Consider the following 22,064-nt stretch of genomic DNA (forward strand, 5'->3'; position numbering starts at 1 on the left):
CTCGGAGTCTTAAACAAGGAGCCACACAGAGACAAGAACTCCTGACTTTTATGTGATGGATGGTCCAGGCATTCCTCAGCTTCTCAGAGCACCCAAGACTCAAAACAGGTTAAGAATCATAGCTCTAGAATCCCAGCCTAGTAGCGTGTATAAGAAAGGAAGCATACCGGGGGCAAGACAGTCCAATCTCAATACAAAATCGATCTCTCTCTCTCTCCATCCCTCTTATGTCTAAAACACTCCTTCCAAGGCAGTGCCTTAGTTATGCCGACACCATGCCCAAGGATCCACGGTGGCACCTTACAGCTCACTGCCTCGAGCCCAGCTTCCTGCCAAGTGTTGAGGCCCCACCTTCCCCTCTCTGAGCCCTCACACCTCCTCAGGCTCCTTTCCCAGTGTCCCCTCTGCTCATTCTTCCTGGCTCTGCCCACATTTCAGCTCCTGCAGCAGGCCTCCTCTAAACATTATGGAAGTCGCGGGATGTCAGAGCTATGGGGAGCCTCAGAGTTCAGGCTGGGAAACCAAGGTATGGGGAGAAGGAACACGCCCAAAGCCACTTAGTGGGTCAGTGGCAGAGCCAGGACTGCAACTTAGGCTTCCTGATTTTCAGTGAATGCCTATGTGATACTGTTGGTACCACATGCCAACGGGATACTGCTGCTTCTTCAATTCTGCATTCCGTCACCCACTGCCTCTCCTTACAAAGGATCTGAGGGGGCGAATGCTGCTTTCTATTTAAGGCCCATAAACTGCTTCATCCTCTCATCTCTCCCACTAGCCTACAAGCTCCCAGAGGGCAGAGAGGCTGTCTTGTCTTTGCTCAGCACAGACTATGCACACCGCGGGGTGAGGGAAGGTGGGGTGGTGAGGGAGGGGAGGAAGGGGAGACTGAGTAACTCATTAAGGAGATGGAGTTACTGGTCCAAGGTCAGAGAGTAAAATACTTTCTGAGAAGGGATTTCTTGTCTCCTCAGCCATCTTCTCAGAGCCCTCAAGGACTAAAGAGGACAAGGGGACAGAAGTTCCCAGGAGACAAATACAGACCCTTTTTAATACTCAGCCTGCACAAAAGAGTAAATTACCTGCCATAAGCCACTCTGGGCCTCCTGACCCTTTCTTTTCTACCTGGGCTAGAGGCCCATCAGTTCAAAGGCTAAGTTATAATTGGTGGAGGTGCCCGGTGCTCAGTGGAGACCAGCAGGTCTGGCAATGTGCCCAAGCTTTCACAATGATCGGTGCCTGTGTGACCCAAGTAGGGGAAGTCACCAGCAAGGGATTTGCATATGCGAGCGAGAAGTACTCTGCTCCAGCCCCCCATGTATCCCCAAGTGACTCCAGGGTACCCAAGGTCCTGTGAGCAGGTCTTGTGCCTCTCACTCAGGGCCAGGTGACTGAAACAGAGAGGAGATGTGGGACGTGCCTAGGGACCTGCCATCCACTCACCATCGGGCTCCTGGTGTGGCCGCCGCTCTTCGGGGGAGAATTCCGCTCCTCGGTGGGGACTACTTCAAATTCAGAGGAGGTGCCCTATGCAGAAAGGGAGGTAGGGGCGGCCTGAGAGAAAACCACCTCAGCCCTTCTCCGGGAACCCACAGCTGAGAGCAGCGGGGAGGAGAGAGAATGGGAGGACAAAACCCCTTCTCACATCCAGTTCGCCCAGGCAGTCCCTCCGTGCAGAGGCTGAGCTCGCTGGGCAGTTACACATCGCTTCATGTGAGAGCACAAAGCAGGGTTCCCAAGAAGTCTGCCCACAACCCACTGTGTCATTTGAGGTCACATCCCCGCCGTGATCAGTTTCTTCACCTCTAAAAACACAGATATTGGACTAGCTGATCTTCAACTGTTAGAACTTTAGGATTTTATTTTTAACTTGAACTTTTAAAATGTTTTCATGAACTCCATTATGGTCAGAAGCTTATATCCCCTTTGGACAGATGAGGACACTGAGGGCATTCTGTTAATGTAAAAGTAGGGACTGAACCCAAGGCCTACAACTCCAACATTCCTGCCATGGCACCAGAGCCGCCTTCACGGCCCAAGAGTCCCTAACTGACTGCCCAGAGAATCCAGTTAGCAGTTAGTGTGGCCACCGCCAAGGTGGTCCTATACCAGCCTTGCCAACTCTGTCTCAGAGAAGCCCAACCCAGAGGAGCGGGCTGATCTGGGATAGGTACCAAAGACGCTTCAACAAATCTGGAGAGATTTTTTTTTTTTTAGGATTCACCCAAATCCAGGTTGGCTAAGGACTCCCAGTCTTTCCTACAACTCTCGGCCACTCCCAACAGATAGGCTGATGATCTCTCTGAACCAGCAACTGACTGTGGGACTGCTATTAAGCCTGGTCTACGAAGACAACTTCAGCCTCTCCTTGTCCCAGGAAAGGGCCGACAGATGGGAGGAGCTCTGCACACAGCTCCCACTGAGCCTCGTGGCCCCAGCGGTCCAGCTCTGGATCTCAGCCCTGGCCTATAAAATCTTTCACCTCTACATTGCCCTTGCTGTCTACGTGACCTTGGAAAATGCTCTTTTCTCCCTGGCCCTGATGTATAGGATAATGTCAAATGATACAATCACTTGGGTTTCCTCCAGTCCTAGGATACCAAATGAAACTTCGAGGCAAATCCACAGAAGACAGTTTCTGAACTTCCTTTGAGAATATGAGTTCCATGTCACCACATCTACCTTGTTTTCCTGGCCGTGTGCACAATCAATACCTGCTTCATATTATGCAACTTGGTATAAGGGAAGACCCTGTGCATGCCAGGGTCTTCCCAGTGAGTTTTAACTAAGATCTTCATTTGGAAATGAGGAAACTGAGGCCCCAGAGAGACTGAGATCAGCCCGTGCAACATCACACATCAAGTCAGAACCTAGGCTTCTAGACCCCAATCCTCTCTTCCCGTCTTTGTGCAGCTAACAAGACTTTCAAGTCCAGGCAACTTTCGGCCAGAACTCCAAATACAACTTACACTGGATGGTGGTTTTGGGACTGGCTCTGGCTTGTCGCTAAGGAGTGCAGGGTCAGCGGGCGGTACTGGGACATTTGCATCCTTTCCTGGAGAATTAAGAAAACATGGATGAGCAGCAGGGGAAGGGGAAAAGCCCAGATCCCACCCCCTTGAGAACAGTCCTGGCCAGAACAGTTCTCAGACAGAATTTCTACATGAGTCTGGGAAAATGGGACATGGTCCCACCAGTGCCAGGTAGCCTGGGGAAATGACCAGCCCTGGCATGACAGAGACAGAACCTGGGCAGAGAGACCATCTTCCCTGGACTTGCTGGAAAAATCCCAAGGTGGCCACTGCTCGTTGGTACCCTGGACCTGCCTCAGTGATGACAAGGATGACAATTTACAATTAACAAAGTGCTTTTATATTTCTATCTCAGTCAATTCTCATGACAGCTCTGTACTCCCACTTTAAAGGTAAGGAACCTGAGGCTTGGAAAGGTCACCAACGGGCCCACAGTCGTATAGCCGGCAACTGCAAAACCAAGACTCAAACTTAGCTCTCCCTCCGCGGTCTCCTGGGGCTCTTGCTGCAGGGGGCCCCTTGAGAATAACTGCATGGTTCCCTCTGCGGATGGGTCCGGCAGCGATCCGGGACTCAGAAACACTTCTGAATGGACAAGTGGAGACTGGAAGCACCCAAAGTGATGACTCTGATTTCATCACTTTCCTCTATCTGTCCATTCAGCCAGTGTAGCTGGCAGTCCGATGGAAGGCTGGCACACTGGCCTGGGCAGGGACTGTAGGTGGGGCTGCAGCAGGAGGCCTCTGAGCCCCTATGTGGAGCCCTTTTCCTCCCTAGTTCCAGACCTTGCCCTCTAGACTCAGAGACACGCCAGAAGAATGCATGGTGACCACACACAGGACTTTACCCTTGAGCCACAGGCAGTGTTTTCCTCTAATAGTTAATATATGTAACTTTACATCTGACATACACTACAGCAGGCTAATAGGCGGGTCCAGATTCTTCCATGGACCTCAGCTTTCCCAGTGTACAATGGAAGGTAAGAGACCGGACCAGAGAGCTTTTGACTCATATGCCAACTCTGAGGGACTTGAAGCAGCCGCCTGGAGCACCCTGCCTGCCACCTAGTAGCTGCTCATTAAATATTTGCTGAATACACTGACAAAGATCCTGAGGCCACATCTGGGATGGATCCCATTGATCCCATTGTTGGGATCCATAACTAATATTTGCCTCAGGAATGCTGAGTCACCAGCCATTTTTGGACAAGATTATTCTGAAGTCCTATCCAAATCCGACCTTCTGGGGGACACTGTAGCCAAAACATGACTGGAAGGATGGTGTGTGGCCCCAGGGTAAATGAAGGAGATCTGGACTTCTGGACAAGAAAGGGGTTTAGGGAGTCATGAGCACAAGGGAGGCAGAGGACAACCCAGGCTCCCCTTGGACCTGTGAGCTCAGGTAGATGGTCGAAGGAAGCCAAAGAGGGCGATGGTGGTGGGAGCTGCTCGTTGTCCTTGACCAGCTCCTCTGCCTTCTGCCGCAGCCTAGATGCTTCCATCTGGGACTCTTCCAAAAGTTCCCCTGGGAGGACAATGGAGAAAGGAGGAGCAAAAGGCATTACTCAGCTCTGTGCATCAGTTCCACCCGCCCCAGGCCGTCAGCTGCTTCAGCCTGGCCTTTGAAGCTCCAGGCCCTGGACTTCACTCTCGCCATCACCTTATGGGCTGAGTGGGTCACACATCATTCTGACCCACAACTGGAAGCAAGCCAATAAGGAAGAGGACCCCACAGTCAGGGAAAGAGGAGTGGAGGGGAACAACCTCCTGGCCCCGCCCCACCCCATCCCACCCCATCTTCCTGCCCCCCCTGGCCGGGACTCCACAGAAAGCCAGGGGCTCTCTTAGGCCTACCATATGGCACCCGGGGGCTACTCACAGCCTACACCCCCAAAGTCAGGGACTGCCTGAAGGGATGAGACCCTCAGCAATGCCAACCACCCCGGGCCTCAGGTCTCCTTCCTCCACAAGTGAGGGAGGGGAAACTCCACCCCTCCTTCCCCAGTCTGCCATCCCGCAGAGATCTGCGAAGCAAGGAGAAAGCATCTGGAAAACGGGGGGCTGGGCCTGTCCCCGAAGCCTAAGCCCATAGAAGGTGGCAGCAAGGCAAAGGAAGGGTTTAGGAGTTTGGAGGAAAGAGAGACCCCTCTGGACAGAGAAATCAATGAATGTCTCACATGGAGGAAGAGATGGCATCTGAGCTAAGTGCTGTGTACGGGGACAAGTCGGGCATGTGGAGGTAGATGGGGTTGCTCTAGGCAGTGGGGACAGCCTGAGCAAAAGCCAGGAAAAGAGAAATCAAGGGACCTATTCCCATCTTGCTTCAAGCCAAGCTCAGCTCCCTGCGCCAACACTAGGGGACCATACTCTGGTTGCCCCGGTGATGTCAGCTCTCCCCCTTTCTGGGGCTTCTGGAAGACGAGGCCATTCTTTTTCCACATCCACAAATTGAGCCTTCCAGCTCTCTCTCCCCAATCCCATGCTTCTTTCTCAGTCCCTCACGGTATTCTGAGTCCTGCCATCACGGTCGGGAGTGCTGGGGACTTAGGGCTGGGTATGCTGCCACCATGCTACGGAAGTCCATAAAGACACAGCTGTGGGGCAGGAGCCAATGCGGGGCCAGGAGGGACAGAGGGATGATGTGGGTGGAGGCATATGCCAGCTGGCACTGCAGGCTACAAGGAGGAGGCTTGCGGGGAGAGTGCAGGGTCTGCTTTACCTAACATCTTTATCCCTTGCATTTTTTCCTTTAGTCGGGAATTCTCCTCCACTAGGCGCTCAAAAGCTGCGGACGCCTCTCCCGGAGGCACGCCGCCCCCAGGGTCGTAGATCCGGTACGGTCCTCTCCCTTCCATGAGGGTGGCTCAGCCCCTGCCGTGGTGCCCGCCTGGCTGTAAGGACAACAGCAGGGAATCAGGGGGCTGGCCAAGCCCTTGAGGTGCCCCAGAAGGCAGTCCAAATAACCCATAAGAGAACACAGCACTTCAGGCTGGTCTGGCCACAATACAGCAGAGCAGAACAGTCACCTCCTTTGATCTGGATGCTCTGCCTCTACTAATGCAACCTAAGAATTGCATCAGTTTCTCTGAGTAGCCTCACTGCACTGCTGGTTCATTTGGAAAAGCAATCAATTGTCATGAGTGATGTCGAGTACAAGGAAGAGCACCGGATTTGGAGTCAAAAAACTTGAGTTCATGTCCTCTTGGTGGGGTCCAGAACAGGGACCCTGCATCACTGCATCCCCAGGACCTAACGCAGTATTAGTTAAGAAATGAATGCCTAATAAACACTGAATGAATAAACATTCTAACCATTAACTCACTGTGAAATCATGGGCAGTCCCTTCCCCTCTCTGAGCAGGGGAAATGAAAGTTTTACGCTAAATCGGTGATCTTTACAGTGAAATGCTTGTGCCCTAAGGGATATAAGCAAGTCAATCCAATCCAAAGTTCCATTTATATGTATATCATCTTTTTTTAAAAGAAGAAAAAACCCTGACTAATATTTAATATACTAATTGACAATGTCACCCTCCTCCTCAAGTCTCATGTCATGCATGGCCTGTCCCTTCCAGTTCTAACGAATACATGAATTTTCCGCCAAACCACTACTTGCGCAGCAAGTGTTTTGCATTAATCTGTTCAATTTCATCTGCTCTATTGCATTTGTAACCACTCTGCAAAGTGATTTCAGAATCCCAGTTCTGTGACTTAATAGAGAAATTACTTTCTTGCATTTGTTCATTCATTCAACAAAAATTTATTGAGCATCTACTCTGCTGGGTATTAGTCTGGGTGCTGAGCAATTATCAGCAGACAAAATAGACAGAAATCCCTCGTGGCATTTACATTCTAGTGGTGGAGAGAGAGAGAGAGAGAGAGACAGAGAGAGAGAGAGACAGAGAGAAAGACAGAGAGAGAGAGAGAATGAACGTCTATAGACAAAATTAAACAGGGAAATATGAGGCAGGGACTTTAATTTTTAAATGGAGCTGTCAGGAAAGGCCTCACAGAGAAGGAGTTATTATAGCAAAAATCTGAAGGAGGTGAAGAAACTAGCCATGCAGATATCTGGGGGAAGAATATTCCAGGCAGAGAGAACAGTTAAGTGCAAAAAACCGCAAGGCTGAATGAAAAATTAATCCAACCTCCAGCTCCATCTACAAAGAGCTCTCTAAGCACAAAAGAGCTCCAAAGGCCTGCACTGGGAACCTCAGAAGGACTTGGGGCCCCAAAACCTCCCTCCCAAGATCACCACCCCCAGGGCAAAAATTGTTTCAGTCAGGAATCCCCAAAGGCCCTTTGAGCACCCACACAGTGCTCCCTGAAAGAAAAAAGTGAAAAAAGACTAATAATAACAGCCACCATTCATTAATCATCTACTTGCCAAGCACTGCATTAAACACTTCTTGGGAGATGTATTATCTCAGTTAAGCAGTACAACAACCTTAAGATACATAACTAAATTATCCTCATTTCATATGGGAGGCTCAGTGAGGTTAAGTAACTCAGCCAGGATTACAGAGCCAGCAAGTGAGAGCCTACATGCAAATCTAGCTCTGCCTAAGAAAGCTGAGTTAAACCCCTGTTACTCTCTAAGAGCTCCCCCACCCAAGACTCACTGACAGGAGTTCGAGCTGTTTGCAGGATAACACCTGGCTATTAGGTACCCTCTGGGCTGTTTCCCCTGCCTTATAGCATAAGAAATTACAAGGATTTTGCACTAAGGGTCCACATTACCAGAGAAAGAGTTGTGCCAGAAAGAAAAACAAAGTTCTAGCGAACAGGACCCCTGCCCCAAAGACAGACAATGAATACACACTTCAAGGTGCACCCACGCCCGGCTGGGCCCCATACAGGCAAAGGACAGCTGCCTACACACCCAATACAAACTTCATCACTTAGCTTAGGGGGGGAGGACTTGTTTTTAACTTGAAAGGTCAATGTTACACAGCAGAGCAAGAAAGCTCTGAAGTGTTCACTAAATTAAGGCACAGTGTGGGTAAAGCACTTAGTAGAGTGTCTGGCATAGAGCAAGGTGCTCAAAAATATTGGTAGATGTGGGGCCTGGTCCTTCGCCTCTGCTCACCCTTCTCATGTGCCACTCCAGCGAAAAACTTACTGACCAGTATGGAATGTATCTGACTGTTGTAAGCATTCATACTTTTGACTGAGAACTTCCTGGAGGCAGGATCTTGCTTTACACAGGTCTGGCACTTGAAAGGTGAGCCATGACTGACAGCTGAATGGAGTTCACAAATGGGGAGACCAAGAGCTGGATGGGCTTATAGTCACCTTTGCTGATAAGCGGCAGCAGGTGTCCTGGTTCCTGCTTATTAGTCTACACTCACTCTAAACAGAACTCGCAGTAGACATTACATGATAATTTGGGTATGCTTTTTGCTCCCTATCTGGCTTGCCCAGTAAATTAGAAGCTCTATGAGAGCAGGAGCCGAGTCCATTTTGTCTGAGGGTATCCTCAGAGTGGTCCAGAATAGAGCCTCGATGAACCTCTCATCGGAGCAGAAAGAGAAAGTACCAGAGCCCTTGACCTTGACCCTGCCTCCTGAAAGGCTATCATCTGGACAGCCTGACCGTGACCCACTGACCAGAGGCACTCTGGATAACCATACTCTTCTAGAATCAGAGCTGGAACAGCCATGCTCCCTCAGAGATGCCTAGATGTAAGACCAGGAGACACAGCAGGATGCAGGACAGAGGAACTGAAACCCATCTCCACATCCTTCAAACCACACAACACTCAAGCTCTCCCTCAGCACTGGGCAACCAACGGGGCAGGGGTTCAGGGAAAGAGAAAGAGGGGGCCGGCAGTGCTATTCTCCCCAACTACAGCCTCGGCAGGCAGAGCTTGGGGGCCAGGGGAGAGAACAGGCTGCCAGGCAGTGGGAACAAAGACAAAACAGCCGACTTTTGAGAAAAACCTCTCTGGAGATCAGAGGAGCCACCCAAGGGAGGGCCTGGACTTCTGGAGTAAAGACAAAGAGAGAAATGGGGAATTTCCACATCCCGCTGACCTCACGTCCAGATGGTCGGCGGCAGTTACAGGATGACTACTAGGCAGGCAGGAACTCTCCTCCTAGTCAGTGTGGTTTTTGTAACTTTTCCTGGAGAGAGGAATCCTTCCCAGGATGATAGAGCTGGATGGGGATCCCCAAGGGAACCAGGCCAAGCCCCATTCCCAGGCATCCAGGAACTCTCTGAATGAGGGGATGAATCACTCTCCTGCCCCCAAGACCGATAGCTTGTTCCCCTCTGTCACAGACCCTGTCCCTCACACTGGGGTCCTGGGGCACAAGCCCAGCTGACCACACCTCATGGTGTGAGGGCTGTCTGCCACAGCCAGAGCATGAAGACCAACGTCATCAAAGTCAGAGTAGAGTGGAGCTGGAACCAGGTCCCTGCTCCCTCCACCTGCCCGCTACCCCTGCCCTCTGTTCCTGTTCCTGCACTGGGATCCCACTGCAAAGCAGAGGCCCCACTCCATGTTCTTTCAGGGTCTGGCCTGGACTCCATATCCTGGGCCTGGTTTCAGCAGCTACAGATCAGCAGGGGACCCTCCAGCAGTGGGACACCAACCTGCCTCCCCAAACATTAACAGTCAGCGCAGACCTTCTTCCAAAACAAGATCTCAGCTGGGGTGGGGGTGGCGGGGGGGGCGGGGAGTTCCCACAGCCCGCCCCAAGGGGCCTAGGGGTGCCCACTGGAACCAAAAAGGCCCGGTTTGGGAGCAAAAAGGGGCCCAGACAGACAGGCCAGGCGGCAACCACAGAGTATCAAGATTGAAGTGATGCTGTTGAAACTGAAGAAGCCACCAGCCCAAAACAGGAGGAGGAGGTGGTGGCAGTGTGACGGGGTGACAGGCAGCAGCTAAAGGGAGTGTGAGGGGGTGGGAGCGTGGGCCCAGATCAAAGCCTCCACTCAAGAAGAAAAGGGTTGAAAAAGGCAAGATCTGGAATTAGACTTACATTCCAGCTTCTGCACTAAAATGCTTCAGCCTATCTGAGGCTCTCTTGTGATTAGTCATGTGCTGACTCCAGGAGGGGGGGGCTCCCTGGCCCCCCAAATGATATGAATCTGCATAGCCAGCAACATTTGCAAAATACCTAGTAGTTTCCCAAGCACTGTTTTTCCATGTGATTGTTACAACAGCCTTGAGAGAAAGGCACAACTGATATCTGCTTGACAGATAGGGAGGTCCACTTGGGAACTTAATCAGCTCAATCAATGCTGCTGGGCCCGGGCTGCATCCTGGGACAACCTATACCCTGTGACCCTGCTGGAAGTTACGTTCTCCCTGCTCCAAAGGGAAAAGTCCAAGTAGATTTCTGGTATTGCGAGTTGGGAGGTCACGGTGGCCAATGATTACTTCCCCAGGCAGAGGCAAGGACTGCCAGGGACACTGGTGGGTGGGGGTGACAGAGGGGTAAAGGGAAGGGGTCTCCAGGAAGGGACGCAGAGGACAGAAAGTCAAAGGATCCTGGCATCGACTGTGCTGCTGCTCTCATGGCCATGGGCGAGCCCATCCACTCCTGCACCTTGGGTCCCTCATGTGCACGGGGAGGAGCCTGCACTAGAGTGACACTAGGGGATGTCTTAGCACTGCCCTAAGGAGCGACAGGGACCCAAGCTGTGAAAGCTACCAGCAAGTCTAGGAAAGAGAGGGGACCTAGCACACTGGAGAGTCAGGAAAAAGGGTTCAAACAGGGCAGGATCTTAGCATGGAGCAGGTAAGGCACGCGGGGTGCAACATGGAAGGGGGTGCTCAAGTGCAAGCACACAACCCGGAGCAAGAGCCCTCCTCACGTGTCGCACCTGGGGCCTCACCTGTGCTTGCCTCACTCTAGTCCCAGCTCTGTCCACCCCTGCAGGCTGTGTGATACTGGACCAGTCGCTCACCTTTTCTGGGCCTCAGTTGCCTCATCTGCAAAATAGGAATAATAGAATCTACCTGTACCAGATTAAAACAATTAAATAAAACAATATGTGTACAGTTGGAAGAGAGTTCTCACTTTACACTTCCTGATCATTTAATTTACCTAACAAGGAACATATTCATTTTATCATAAAATTTCCAAAATAATAATAAAGTGTGTATAATACCCAGCTAAGTACCTGGTACATAGCAGGTCCTTAGTAAAAGGCTGAGGCAGTCCCATAACTGTACTCAGCTGATGTAAGGGCCAAGTCTCCCAATCTTCCTGCTCCATATACTCCTTCTTTTAACGAGTTTTAGGTTCCTCCATTGGCTCAATAAGCTAGGTCATGGTATCTACTTAATTTCTGGTAAGTGGAAATAACCTTTAAGCAAGAACACTGGTACAACACTGTAGCCAGTGAATATGTAGTTACAAGAAGCCCATAGACCACTGTACCAAACTCATGCAAGACTGGGAATCACCTGAGCCTCATTTTCCTCAGTCATAATTGGTAATATCCTGTAATTCCTCCCTCCCCCCAGGGATGAGAGGAAGTGAGGCATCACGAAAGGACCTTGCAAACTAAAGCAAAAATCTGTCCCCACGCATTTCACGGTGAGGGCAACTGTGGCCCTAGGTCCATCCATCAAAGAGCAGGCTGTGCCCTCTTGATGACTATCAGCAAAGACACAGCACCTACTTTGGACAGTGTGTTCTCAGGGAGTCCACCGTAGCATCCTCGCCAGTGAGGAGCCAAGGACTTAATAAGTCTCTGCAACCAATTCAATAATAAAGAGGTTGCAGGTGTCAGGTGGAATATGAAGCACTGGGGCTCAGAAATCGTGGGATCTAGCCCAGGTACACCAGGGCAAACACCTTCCCCTCACTGGGCCTCCGTTTCCTAAAGGGAGGGGTTTGCAACAATAGCAATAATATAACATAGTAGGGAGACTAGATAATCTTTTAAGCCCCTTCTAGTTCTAACATTCCAGAACTTGCAATTTATTATCACCCCTTTCTACAACCTTCTGATCTTGAGAAGGCTACTCTCCCCAGCTCCAAAACCTCCTAAAGCCCAAGTGGATCTCCCTGACCCATCAGTCCTCCCACAAGCGTTATGAGGGGTGCTGTCTCCTCCCCCAAAGCACTCAGAAACTCCTGGATGGTATCTGCAGCCCTTCACTGGGTGTCCTCTCCTCCCTGCTCCAGCCAAGCCTGAGGACTGTGTCCCTCAAACACGACAACCGTCTCCCCTGTGTCCTTCTCGCTCTGCTCCTCTACTCTGACTCACCCTCGGAGGAGGCCCCACTGTCTCCACTCAGCCACCAAGACCCGAGCTCCACAGCACCAGCCTGGGGACAGGAGGGTGGACCAGGGCCATCAGCCAGCTGGAACCACTGAAAAAGAAGACCAAGAGCATCTAACTAAAGCCGGGGGACGGCCTGACGTGGTTAAGTGCTATCATATGCCACGACCTGGGCTGTGTCGTGATGCACAATGCCGCATTTTCCTCTCGCCACAGAAGCAGACTCAGAGAGGTTAAGCCACTTGCCTCGGGGCACATAGTTGGTTAGTGGCAGAACAAGGACTTCGGCCTTGACCTGTCAGACTCCAGCAGTGGTGCCCTTTGCACTGGACTGAAATGCCTGAGAGGCAGTGAGCTGAGATTCAGGTGGAGGAAACCAGTCCTGCTGTTGGCTTTCTGGAATGTGCCCCCAAGTTCCCAGCCCCTGTCTCGACATGTCTCTAACTCTGTATGCAATCAGGTCCCAGTCTGCCCTTGATCACCTAGAGTCACCAGGGCTTAGACTCTCAGACTGGAAGGAAGCTCAGGAAAAATTTGGTCCTTGCTTATCCAGTCCCCAGGGGAGCCAAAGCACTGTAGCTGATCACCTTTAGTGTCCAGACTTCCCCAAAGAGCCCCCCCAGGCAGCCAGCACTGGCTGTACTCAGGCTACTCCCAGTTCTGCTTCCACCAGCCCTTGCTCTGCCCCTGAGGTCTCCTGATATAAAGAACAAGACGCCCCTCTTCTCCATTTCAGCCCTGAAGAGAACTGGACCTTGCAGCGTTCTGCTGAAGCTAATCGGCCCTGGTTCCCTCCACTGCTCCTCACAGGGATTGGCTTCCGCACCCCTCCCCAACCACCCCCCTTAACCCTCCACCTCTACCCTATCTGAAGCTGGTCCTGAAACTGAACACAGCACTCCAGGTGTGGTTTGCCTGACCAAACAGAAACTTTCACCTCCGCCCTTTTACATATTATGTTTCTACTGATGTCGCCTTAGGTACATTTGTTTTTCTTATAGCTGGGTCACCCACAGTAAAGCGTGCCCTTTTTCAGTGATGTCAGCAACCTGCTTATATGTCTGATAGGCTGAGAACAAAGTTCTCTTGTAGAAAAGTATGGTTGAGGAGGTTTCAATTACCTAAAGGGCCAGAGGTAACTGATTGAGTAATCCCCTAAGAATCTAGAAATATTTGCAGTACTGTACACAGGGGCTGGACAAAGATGTGAACTGCCACGTGCTTTGTAACAGCAAAAATGTTCTGAATGTCCATCAAGAGGGCACTGCTTTAATTACTCATTCAGTGGAATACAATGCAGCCATCAAAAAGAATGGGGCAGACTGCTTTGCAATGACATGGAAAGATGCCCAGAAAATATTAACGGAAAAAGCAAAATATGGATTTACATCTATAACAGGAAACTATTTTTAAAAAAACACAACTCTGTGTGCGTGTGCATAAATCTCAAATGTGCATGAGGTCTGGAAAGATACACACCAAACTGCTACTAGTACACAGCTCTAGAGGAGAACTTGGAGTAGGGGACTAGAACCAAAAACCTCAGGGGTAATTTTGTAGCTCTTTACAAAGGAAATATGGACTCGGTCTGTTTTTAAAACTTTAATTTTAAATTATGGCAGAGAGGAAGCAGGAGAAAGCCTTCACTTTTCTACCTTCACTTTATGCCTTTTGAGTTTGTTGCTTGAGTTTTGGAGTTATTTTTCCCTCCAATGAGCACATGTCATTTTGTAACATTTTAAAGGGAGATTCTGTAATAATTTTTTTTTTAATTTAAGGGGTTTGACAAGGTCAGAACAATAGGGAAGGCCTATTGTTCTGGCTCTGAAAGAGGCTGGAGGGCTGTTGGCAGGGGTGAGAGCCTCCTTACTATGTATCTGCTTCACGAGGACAGACAAGGCTATAGTGATGCGATCACAGATAAGGAGCTGAAGTCCAAGGACATATTTTCTAATCAACGAATTTGGTGGATGGAGAGCTGGCAACTATAGACAGTCTCCACCTGGAAACTGCCAGAAAGGATCTGGCTTCTGGAAGGTCAGGGCTGGCCCTGAGGTGACAAAGGTGGTTAGCGCCAGACTGTCAATAACTATGCTCGGCTGGGGACAAGTGCGAAGCTCCCCCCATGACCGTGGGTCCTCACACCGGGCCTCACAGCTGCTCTGCTGGAGAGGAAGCTGGGTCCAGACAGGTGCAGAGCTTGGCTCAGGGCCACACAGTTCCCAAGGGACAAAGCAGAACCTACACCTGATTGTCACAGCCCTGGTCCCCACCCCGTACTCCCCAGGCCAACAGCCATGTAAGGAGGGCTGGGGAGGCAGCCCAAGCGACTCCAGCCCCTTCCCTTCTCCCGTCAGGCACACCTCCTCGCAGCTCTCGGGACCCACGGTGCGCACACTCCATGACCAGAAGCCCGGCTTCCCTCCTGGCAGCGGGGACCTTGCCCAGCCCAGGAGGAGCACAACTATTAGCTACAGGGACAAAGGGAACTAGGCCCAACCTTGGGACAAAAGAGATGGGGGACTTGACTGACTGTCCTCTGCCTCCCAGTCCCCAATATGTCCAAAGCTGGTTTATCTCACAAAGGTGATTCTCCAGGTGTAACTCCCCCTTCAAGAGGGAAGACGACGACTTCTGTGAATTCTCTCATATTAAATATGACGGAAAGAGGGTTTAACAGGTTCAAATCCCGGCTCTGCTCCCTTTCCAGGTAACCCTAAGCAGACCTCACGTGCCTTGTTTCTCCCTATGAAATGATGTGAGAACCAACTAGAAACCATAGAGCTCTCTGTAGATTTTATAAAGTGCTACCCCATCAGGAGCCATAAGGGCTAGGAAGGGGACAGTTACACGGTGGTGACAATACTCAGCTAAAAGCCAAAGTGTCTTGTTTTAACAGCAAAAGCTGGAAATTACCTAATGAAGAAGAAAACGAGTAAATATCCTGGGGCTGTTTCCTACCAGGGAATACTACACAGCCATAAAAAAAATGAATGAAACTTTAGTGACCCAGAGCTAGATATATAAACATGTATGAATCTCACAAATATATTAAGCAAAACAAGCAGTTTGCAAAAGAGTCAAGTCTGACAGCACTTAGGTAACATTTTAAAACACACAAAACAATACTACGTACTGTTTGGGGAGGCATATATTTATAATAAAATTATAGAGGAATGCAAGAGAATAAACTCTAAATTCAGAAGCCTTGCAACTTCTAGAGGGGAGGGGAAGGGGATGATCAGGGAGACATTTCAGGTGCACAGAATATGTGTTATAGTATTTCTTAAGCCAGATAGGTGGGTCCCAGGTATCTGCATGTTACCCTCTATGTCTGAACGATTCCTTTGTATTTTCTCAAAGTCAGGGGCTGGCATGAGTGGGGGGTAGTAGCATTTGCAGAGGCAGAAGTGAGGCTGTGGAGGGACCACAGTTCCTCAGACCTCTGATGAAACGGGCCATGACGAAGGCAGAGGACAGTCTGCCGGCTAGCAGAGTGGAGCAAGTGCTCTCTAGTGTGGGTGGAGACCAAACCCCTGACTCATGGGACACCCCCAACATCCAACCTAAAAATACCAGCTCTGGCCTCTGAGTATGACTCCTTGATGACTCGACTCCCACAGCACCTCCCCTACCCCTTTCCCCACACACACATACATCTGCCTGGGCTACCCGGTTTGTCCACCGCATAGGTGCTCAAGGATACAGGGAACAGCCTCAGGGTGAGGTCTTTGGGAAGAGAAGGAAACTCTTCTCTTTCCAAGGAGGAAGGCCCTCAGACAAAGAGCCGGCTGCTCCTCAGGCCAGTCATCGGTTCCTATCGGACGAGTGACTGTCCTGGGCCAGTCATGGGGAAAAACATCAAGAACTTCCTGCAGCTGAACGTGGTGGTGGCTGCCCAGGTCTGTCTCTAGGAGCTGGGGAGCTTCTCCCTGCTTCTCTGCAGACAGCCCCAGATACCTTCCCTTCTTAGAGGAACAGAGAATGGAGGGGCAGGCACATGGGCAGGCAGCAGTGGCAGCGCAGCAGCGAGAAGCAGGCACAGAAAGGCCTGGCTCAGAAGGAAGAGCTCAGAAACCAAGGAAGCCAGAGGGTGGCCCAATCACTGGGCTACAGAGTTTTTAGAGCTGGAAGAGGATAGCCTAAGACACCAGCCAGTGTAATCCCTTCATTATGCAGCTGGGACACCAAAGCCAGCAAAGGGAAGAGACCTGCCCAAGGCTGCGTGGAGAGTAGTGACACAGGAAAGCAGAATGTTGGTCTCTGGCCAGCTGCGCCCTCTTTATACCATGCTACTGCCCTCCCTCTCTTCTTTTCTCCCTCCTTCAAAGTGGTCAGGTGAGCACGGAGGGGAGCATGCAAAAGCGAGCATCTGTAACAACACTGGGAGAGGCTGCAGAGGCTCCCTCACTCTGGGCTGGGGGTCAAGTTGAGGTTGGATGATCACCTGCTGGGGTGCTGAATGCGACTGAGGGGAAGTTGGGTCAGATGTCCTCTGTGCCTCTTGCACTAAGCTTCCACTATTTCAAATGGATGAAAAGACTTCTGAAACAAAGCAAGGATGACCTAGCCAGAGAGGACACAGCATGGCTCATAGGTGTCAGAGAGTCAAAGGCAAGTTTCCCCAAAGCATGGAAAAAATGGACCATCCTCATGATTATCACTGTTAAAAAGGTCAGCAGCGGGCATTTACTATTGGCTTTACTTGGCATTAGCCCGGCACTGAGTGCTTAACACGCACTGTCTCATTAGTTGGCACCTGTCTAGAAGGTAGCACTGACATGCAGAATCTCACAGATGAGGAAGCAGAGGCAGTACCAGCGCAGGTGCGCTCCACACCAGGGGTTCTCAGAGAGTGGCCCAGACCAGCTGCAGCAACATCACCAGTACCTATTGGATCAGACTCTGGGAGCACAGCCCAGAGATCTAACAAGCCACCCAGGTGATTCTGATGCACGCTAAGTTTGCCAACCAACTACTCTAACCACTTCCCAATGCTGGCAGCATGGAAAAACTGACACTTCTTTACCTGGCAGTCAAGATCTTAGGGTTTTTCCTAGCCCAGCTGGTCAGCTCCCCCAACCTAGCAGAGCCTTATACCAAATCCGCTGCCCAGTCTACCCAGTCTACTAAGTTCCAGAAGGGACCTAGGCCCTGCTCTGCACCACATCATCTTTCTAGGGCTTGGCATTAAAGTTGCCTCCCTCCAGAAGCTCCCTGCCCACCTAGCGCCCCCAAACTGCTCCGCACTCCAGTTAGATTTACTGCCAGGCACTTGCTGGCACACAATGGCTTCCAGACAGTGCTCACAGCAAACTTCTCCCCATCCCACTACAAGTTCCTAGAGGGCAGAGCCACTTCCTTATGCCCCAGAGCATCAAGCCACACTGCACAGCACGGAGCACAAGAAACGTTTACATACTATCAGAAAGGGAAAAAAAAATGCCTAGGGGAGCAAGTTCTGGTTCTCATCATGACTCTACCAGTAGCGCTCTGAGACAAGTGCCTCAGTTTCCTCATCTGTGAAATGTACCATTTTTCTACTTTCTTCAATTCTACTCATCCATGAACAAAGCCAGGACAGCCTTACCCCAGACACTCTTATCCGGGGGTCAGGGATACACACGTGAAACTAAAGAAGTCCCTGCTCTCATCCTTCTATTCTAGGAAAAGAGAAAGACAACATAGTAAACACTGAAATTACTACAGGCCAGACACTAAGTTCTACGCATATACTTTCTCATTCACAAATAAACAAGATTTCAGAGCATGATAAATATATGAAAAAAATATAATAGTATTATGATAGAAAGTGAAAAAAGGGGCTACTTTGCATAGAAAGGTCAGGGAAGGCCCCTCCAAAGAGGTGACATTTGAGCTGAGACTTGACAGAGAAGGAAGAACCAGCCATGGAAAGAGATGGGGAAAGGTGTTCTAGGCAGAACGAACAGCACATACTTGCATGTCGGAGGGGCAGAAGGAACAGTACAAACTTGGCATGTCAGAGGGGGAAAAAGTAGATGCCATGGCTAAACCGCAATGAGTGTATGGGGTAAGGTAGGATCCAGTAGTGCCCAGAGAAGGAGGCAGACAGAAGACCTCTTACGATTCTGAGGTACTCAAATCAGGTTGTCCCGACCCAACCCAGGACATCCGGGCCCAAGTCATAAGCAGCACTAGGGGTAAGGGTATGAGTCAGACCCCACAGCTTCCTGGGGCCCCAAAGGACCTGGTATGGGCATAGGGGCAGGCACCAACCCTCAGCATGAGTGCCACACCATATCCATGGGACAGCTATGGGTGGGGGAAAACAAGGTCACAAAAGTACGTAGAACACAGGACACTCATGGCTACAGCTTCCAGAGGGACATGATCAAGTGCTTCCATGAAGCGCCAGTCCTTGATCACATTATTTTCCCAGGACACAGCCAAGACAGAAGCCTTGGTCAGTGAAAAGGGAACATGGCCTAGGGTTCAAGAATTACTAGTCTTGTCTACAGCCATGCTACCCTGAACAAGCCCGATCCCATCTGATCTTGGAAGCTAAGCGGGGTCAGACCTGGTTAGTACTTGGATGGAAGACCAGGTGCTATAGGTGTAAAAAATATATTAAAAAAGAAGGGATTGTAAGGTGACAAGGTCCTTGCAATCTGTGAGGTTGTAAGCTTGCCTAAAAAAAAGAAAAAGGAATTACTAGTCTTGGGCAAGTCAACCTTTTGGGGCCTCAGCTTCCTCACTGAATATTAAGACTACTAACAGTGATGACCTCCTCAGGTTGTTAAAAAGATTAAATGAGATACTGAATGTAAAGCACTGTGCCTGGCACATGGTAGGTGCTCGTAAATGTAAGCTGTTATTATTACCATCACTGGTTTTTTCACTGCCCTCGGTTCGCTGCTATAAAATAGAGATAGTAATACAATATCGCGGGATTGCCATGAGTTTGTACTAAAAAATATTCTAGCCTCTTAATGCAATATCCATTACAAGGAATAAAAAAAAAAATTTGAGAGTCCCCTTTCCTGACCTCTCTTCAGATGCTGAATTCCCCTCTACCATACCCCACTGTTTAGAAAGTGAGTAAGCGCTGCTTAAATTCCATTTTGACTATACTGTGAAATAAAAATGATGCATTAGGAATCCACAGATTTCGCTGCACTGTCATTCTGCAAGGAGGTGGAGATGGATGTTTTTGATTCTTCTGCATCATCCACAAAAGTCCCGCCCCTCAACCAAAACGCAATCTCTCACCCAGTATGTAGCTCAAAAACTCTCACCCACTCCCATACACACAATTAATGGATGTATAATGCCATAGCTTCCATACACATCACACATACACGTACACAAATGTTCTACAATGGAAAAGTCATCCATTCGTAGAAACTCTACACCCAAAATCACTCCCAGAAATTCACTACAGCTACCCTGCACATGCACACAAATGTCTCCAATGCTGCATATATATATATATATATATATATATTGCACACACACACAATAATAATACACACACACACACACATGTATATATAAATACACACACACACACTCAACAGAAAGTGGAACAAGAACTCTGAAGCCAAATGCCAGCTTTCGAATCCTGACTTTGCAACTCCTTAGCTGTGTGACCCCAGCCTCAGTTTCCTAAACTGCAAAATGGGAAAGATAATACTACTCATTTCGAGGATGGATGTGACATATTAAATGAGTTTAACACATGTAAAGAGGGTTAAAATCAGCGCTTGGAAAGCTCCCAATAAATTATTTTCCTCTTCATTACAAGTGCACACTGCTTCCAAAACTGGTCTCCCACACTGTAAACAGACCCACACGCCCGCACACTCCTCCCCACCTGGCTGGTGCACACCGCCTACATGCCCCGCACCCAGCCGCCAGCACGGGTTCCAGACGCGCTCGCCCGCGCAGTGCGCACGCGCAACCACCCTCCGCTCCGGGCAGGGATTCCCCACGCAGTCCGACCCCAGCCACCCCGGCAGGTGCCCGCGCCCTGCGACATCGCGCGCGGGAGCCCAAGAGCCCGAGAACCCAGGCCACCTGGCCGGTCCTGACCTCCCACCCCACGCCCAGTCACTGCCGAAGCTCTGAACGGCCCGGTCCAGGACTCCCTTCCTGCCGCTCCATCCCCGCTTCGGCCTGGCCGGCTTACCCGAGGGTGGGGCCCTGGGGGCACAGCTCCCCACTCTCTGCGTCCAGCCTTGAGACCGGGGACGAGCTAGCGGCCCAGGCCAGGCTCTGGCTCCGCAGCACTCCACCGGCTCCCGGGACTGGGTCGGGACGAGGAAGTGCTGGGGGCCGGGCTGCCCAACCCCTGGGAAAGTCCCGGACGATTGACAGGTCGCTCGTCCAATCGCGCCGCGTTCTCTGGGCGTGCCCGCGGCCGCCGGGGCGGGACCGAGCGAGGTAAACAGCCGGAGAGCTGGCCTAGTGGACGCGGGTATCGCGTGCTGGGTCCGGGCAGCTCCTCACGGCATTCAGTGCCCCGGAAGCCCCGGGTGCCGGAATGAGGCTGCGGCCACCCTGAAAACCGGAACTTCAGAGCGAGAACGAGCCGCAGTGACCACTCCTTCTTGGTGCGGAGGGGCACCCAGGCCAGAGCAGGGAAGGAACTTGCCAAAAGGCACGTAGTCATTTGGAACTAACGCAGAGCTAGTGCTCAGGGCCCCAGAGTTCGGTCCGGGCGGTCCCGGACTTCTTAGCAGAGCTCATAGAAATTGCGAGCTGCATGGACCCCTCAGGAATCTTATTGTTATTGCTAACATTTACTGCTCCAGACGCTGTAAACACTTTGCATGCTTTACTTTAATTTACGCAGCCACCCTCCTGAGATGGGTTTTATCCCCCATCCCCCTTTTTTTTTAGCCATAAATAAATATATGAAGCACGGAGAGGTTAGATAATTCAGTAAGCGACTGAACCAAGATTCAAAGCCAGGTGGGCAAATCCAGAGCCGGCCTCCTGCCCTGTCTATCTGGTATACTTTATGTGGGTCAGATCATTCAAATAAGCTGTGGGATTTCCCAGATCCATATGGAACAGTAACTTAGTTTAAGCTGGGAACACTTATTTTTAAGATCATTTTATTTAAAAGAGGGTAAGTTTTAATTTCAGAAAGTAGAAGGGCCTGATCTTGGGAAAAAGGACAGCTCTTTAAATTGAGTAAATATATCTTTGTGAAAAACCTATCACAAAAAACTCATTTCACTGACACTGTTGAAAACAGTCATTGACAAATCTTCATTCTCAAAGGATTTGGGGAACTATTTCACACAGGCCCTCATTTTACAAAAAGATCTGTCAATCAACTGTGACTGTATGAATACACGCGCACAGGCACGTGTACACACACACACACACACACACACACACACACACCCCCACCCAAGTATATGCTTAATACAAGAATTCTTTCGGGCTTTGTGACATCCTGGGATGTTTTCAGGTACTTCAAAGGTGTTTCCAAATTCTCAAAACAATATTAATTCTAGTTCATTTTAATTATGAAAATAAGTATATATCTACCCTGATTTTGAAGAGAGAGAAGGAATGAGGGATGCAAACACCAAAACTCCACTGAGTGTCACCAGCAGGTGAGGGCACGGAGAGATAAGAATCTTTGTGTCGACGCTCCCCAGCATCACCTCTATCTACTGCCTCCCCTCCCCGAACCGGCTTTCTTCCTGCTCTTTGTACCTCCCAGACTGCCTCTTCCTAGATTGCTTTATTCCTAATCCCAACTCAAATCTTCTCATGAACACTGAAATTTACTT

The 22,064-nt window shown here is 50.2% G+C and overlaps 1 protein-coding gene across 9 annotated transcripts in view; it reads right to left on the reverse strand.

The window, feature by feature from the left end:
• The window catches only part of TNIP1 (TNFAIP3 interacting protein 1), a 41,408-nt gene extending 20,806 nt beyond the window's left edge, over positions 1 to 20,602 (reverse strand). For 2 of the 9 annotated variants that reach the window (XM_039836575.1, XM_039836576.1), the window contains exons 1-6: positions 20,444 to 20,602; positions 10,876 to 10,972; positions 5,751 to 5,922; positions 4,422 to 4,556; positions 2,970 to 3,055; positions 1,444 to 1,527 (exon numbers count right to left, since the gene is read on the reverse strand). In XM_039836575.1, coding sequence (XP_039692509.1) covers positions 1,444 to 1,527; positions 2,970 to 3,055; positions 4,422 to 4,556; positions 5,751 to 5,886 — 441 coding nt within the window. In that variant the 5' untranslated portion in view covers positions 5,887 to 5,922; positions 10,876 to 10,972; positions 20,444 to 20,602. Of the gene's footprint in view, positions 1 to 1,443; positions 1,528 to 2,969; positions 3,056 to 4,421; positions 4,557 to 5,750; positions 5,923 to 10,863; positions 10,973 to 12,258; positions 12,365 to 20,443 lie in introns of all 9 variants that reach the window. The other 7 variants (XM_039836573.1, XM_039836574.1, XM_039836578.1 and 4 more) reach the window with 7 other exon arrangements.
• Between the last annotated feature and the right edge of the window lie 1,462 nt (positions 20,603 to 22,064).

This window comes from Pteropus medius, unplaced genomic scaffold, assembly GCF_902729225.1.
Source record: "Pteropus medius unplaced genomic scaffold, Ma_sr-lr_union100, whole genome shotgun sequence".
Classification (NCBI taxonomy): Eukaryota; Metazoa; Chordata; class Mammalia; order Chiroptera; family Pteropodidae; genus Pteropus; species Pteropus medius.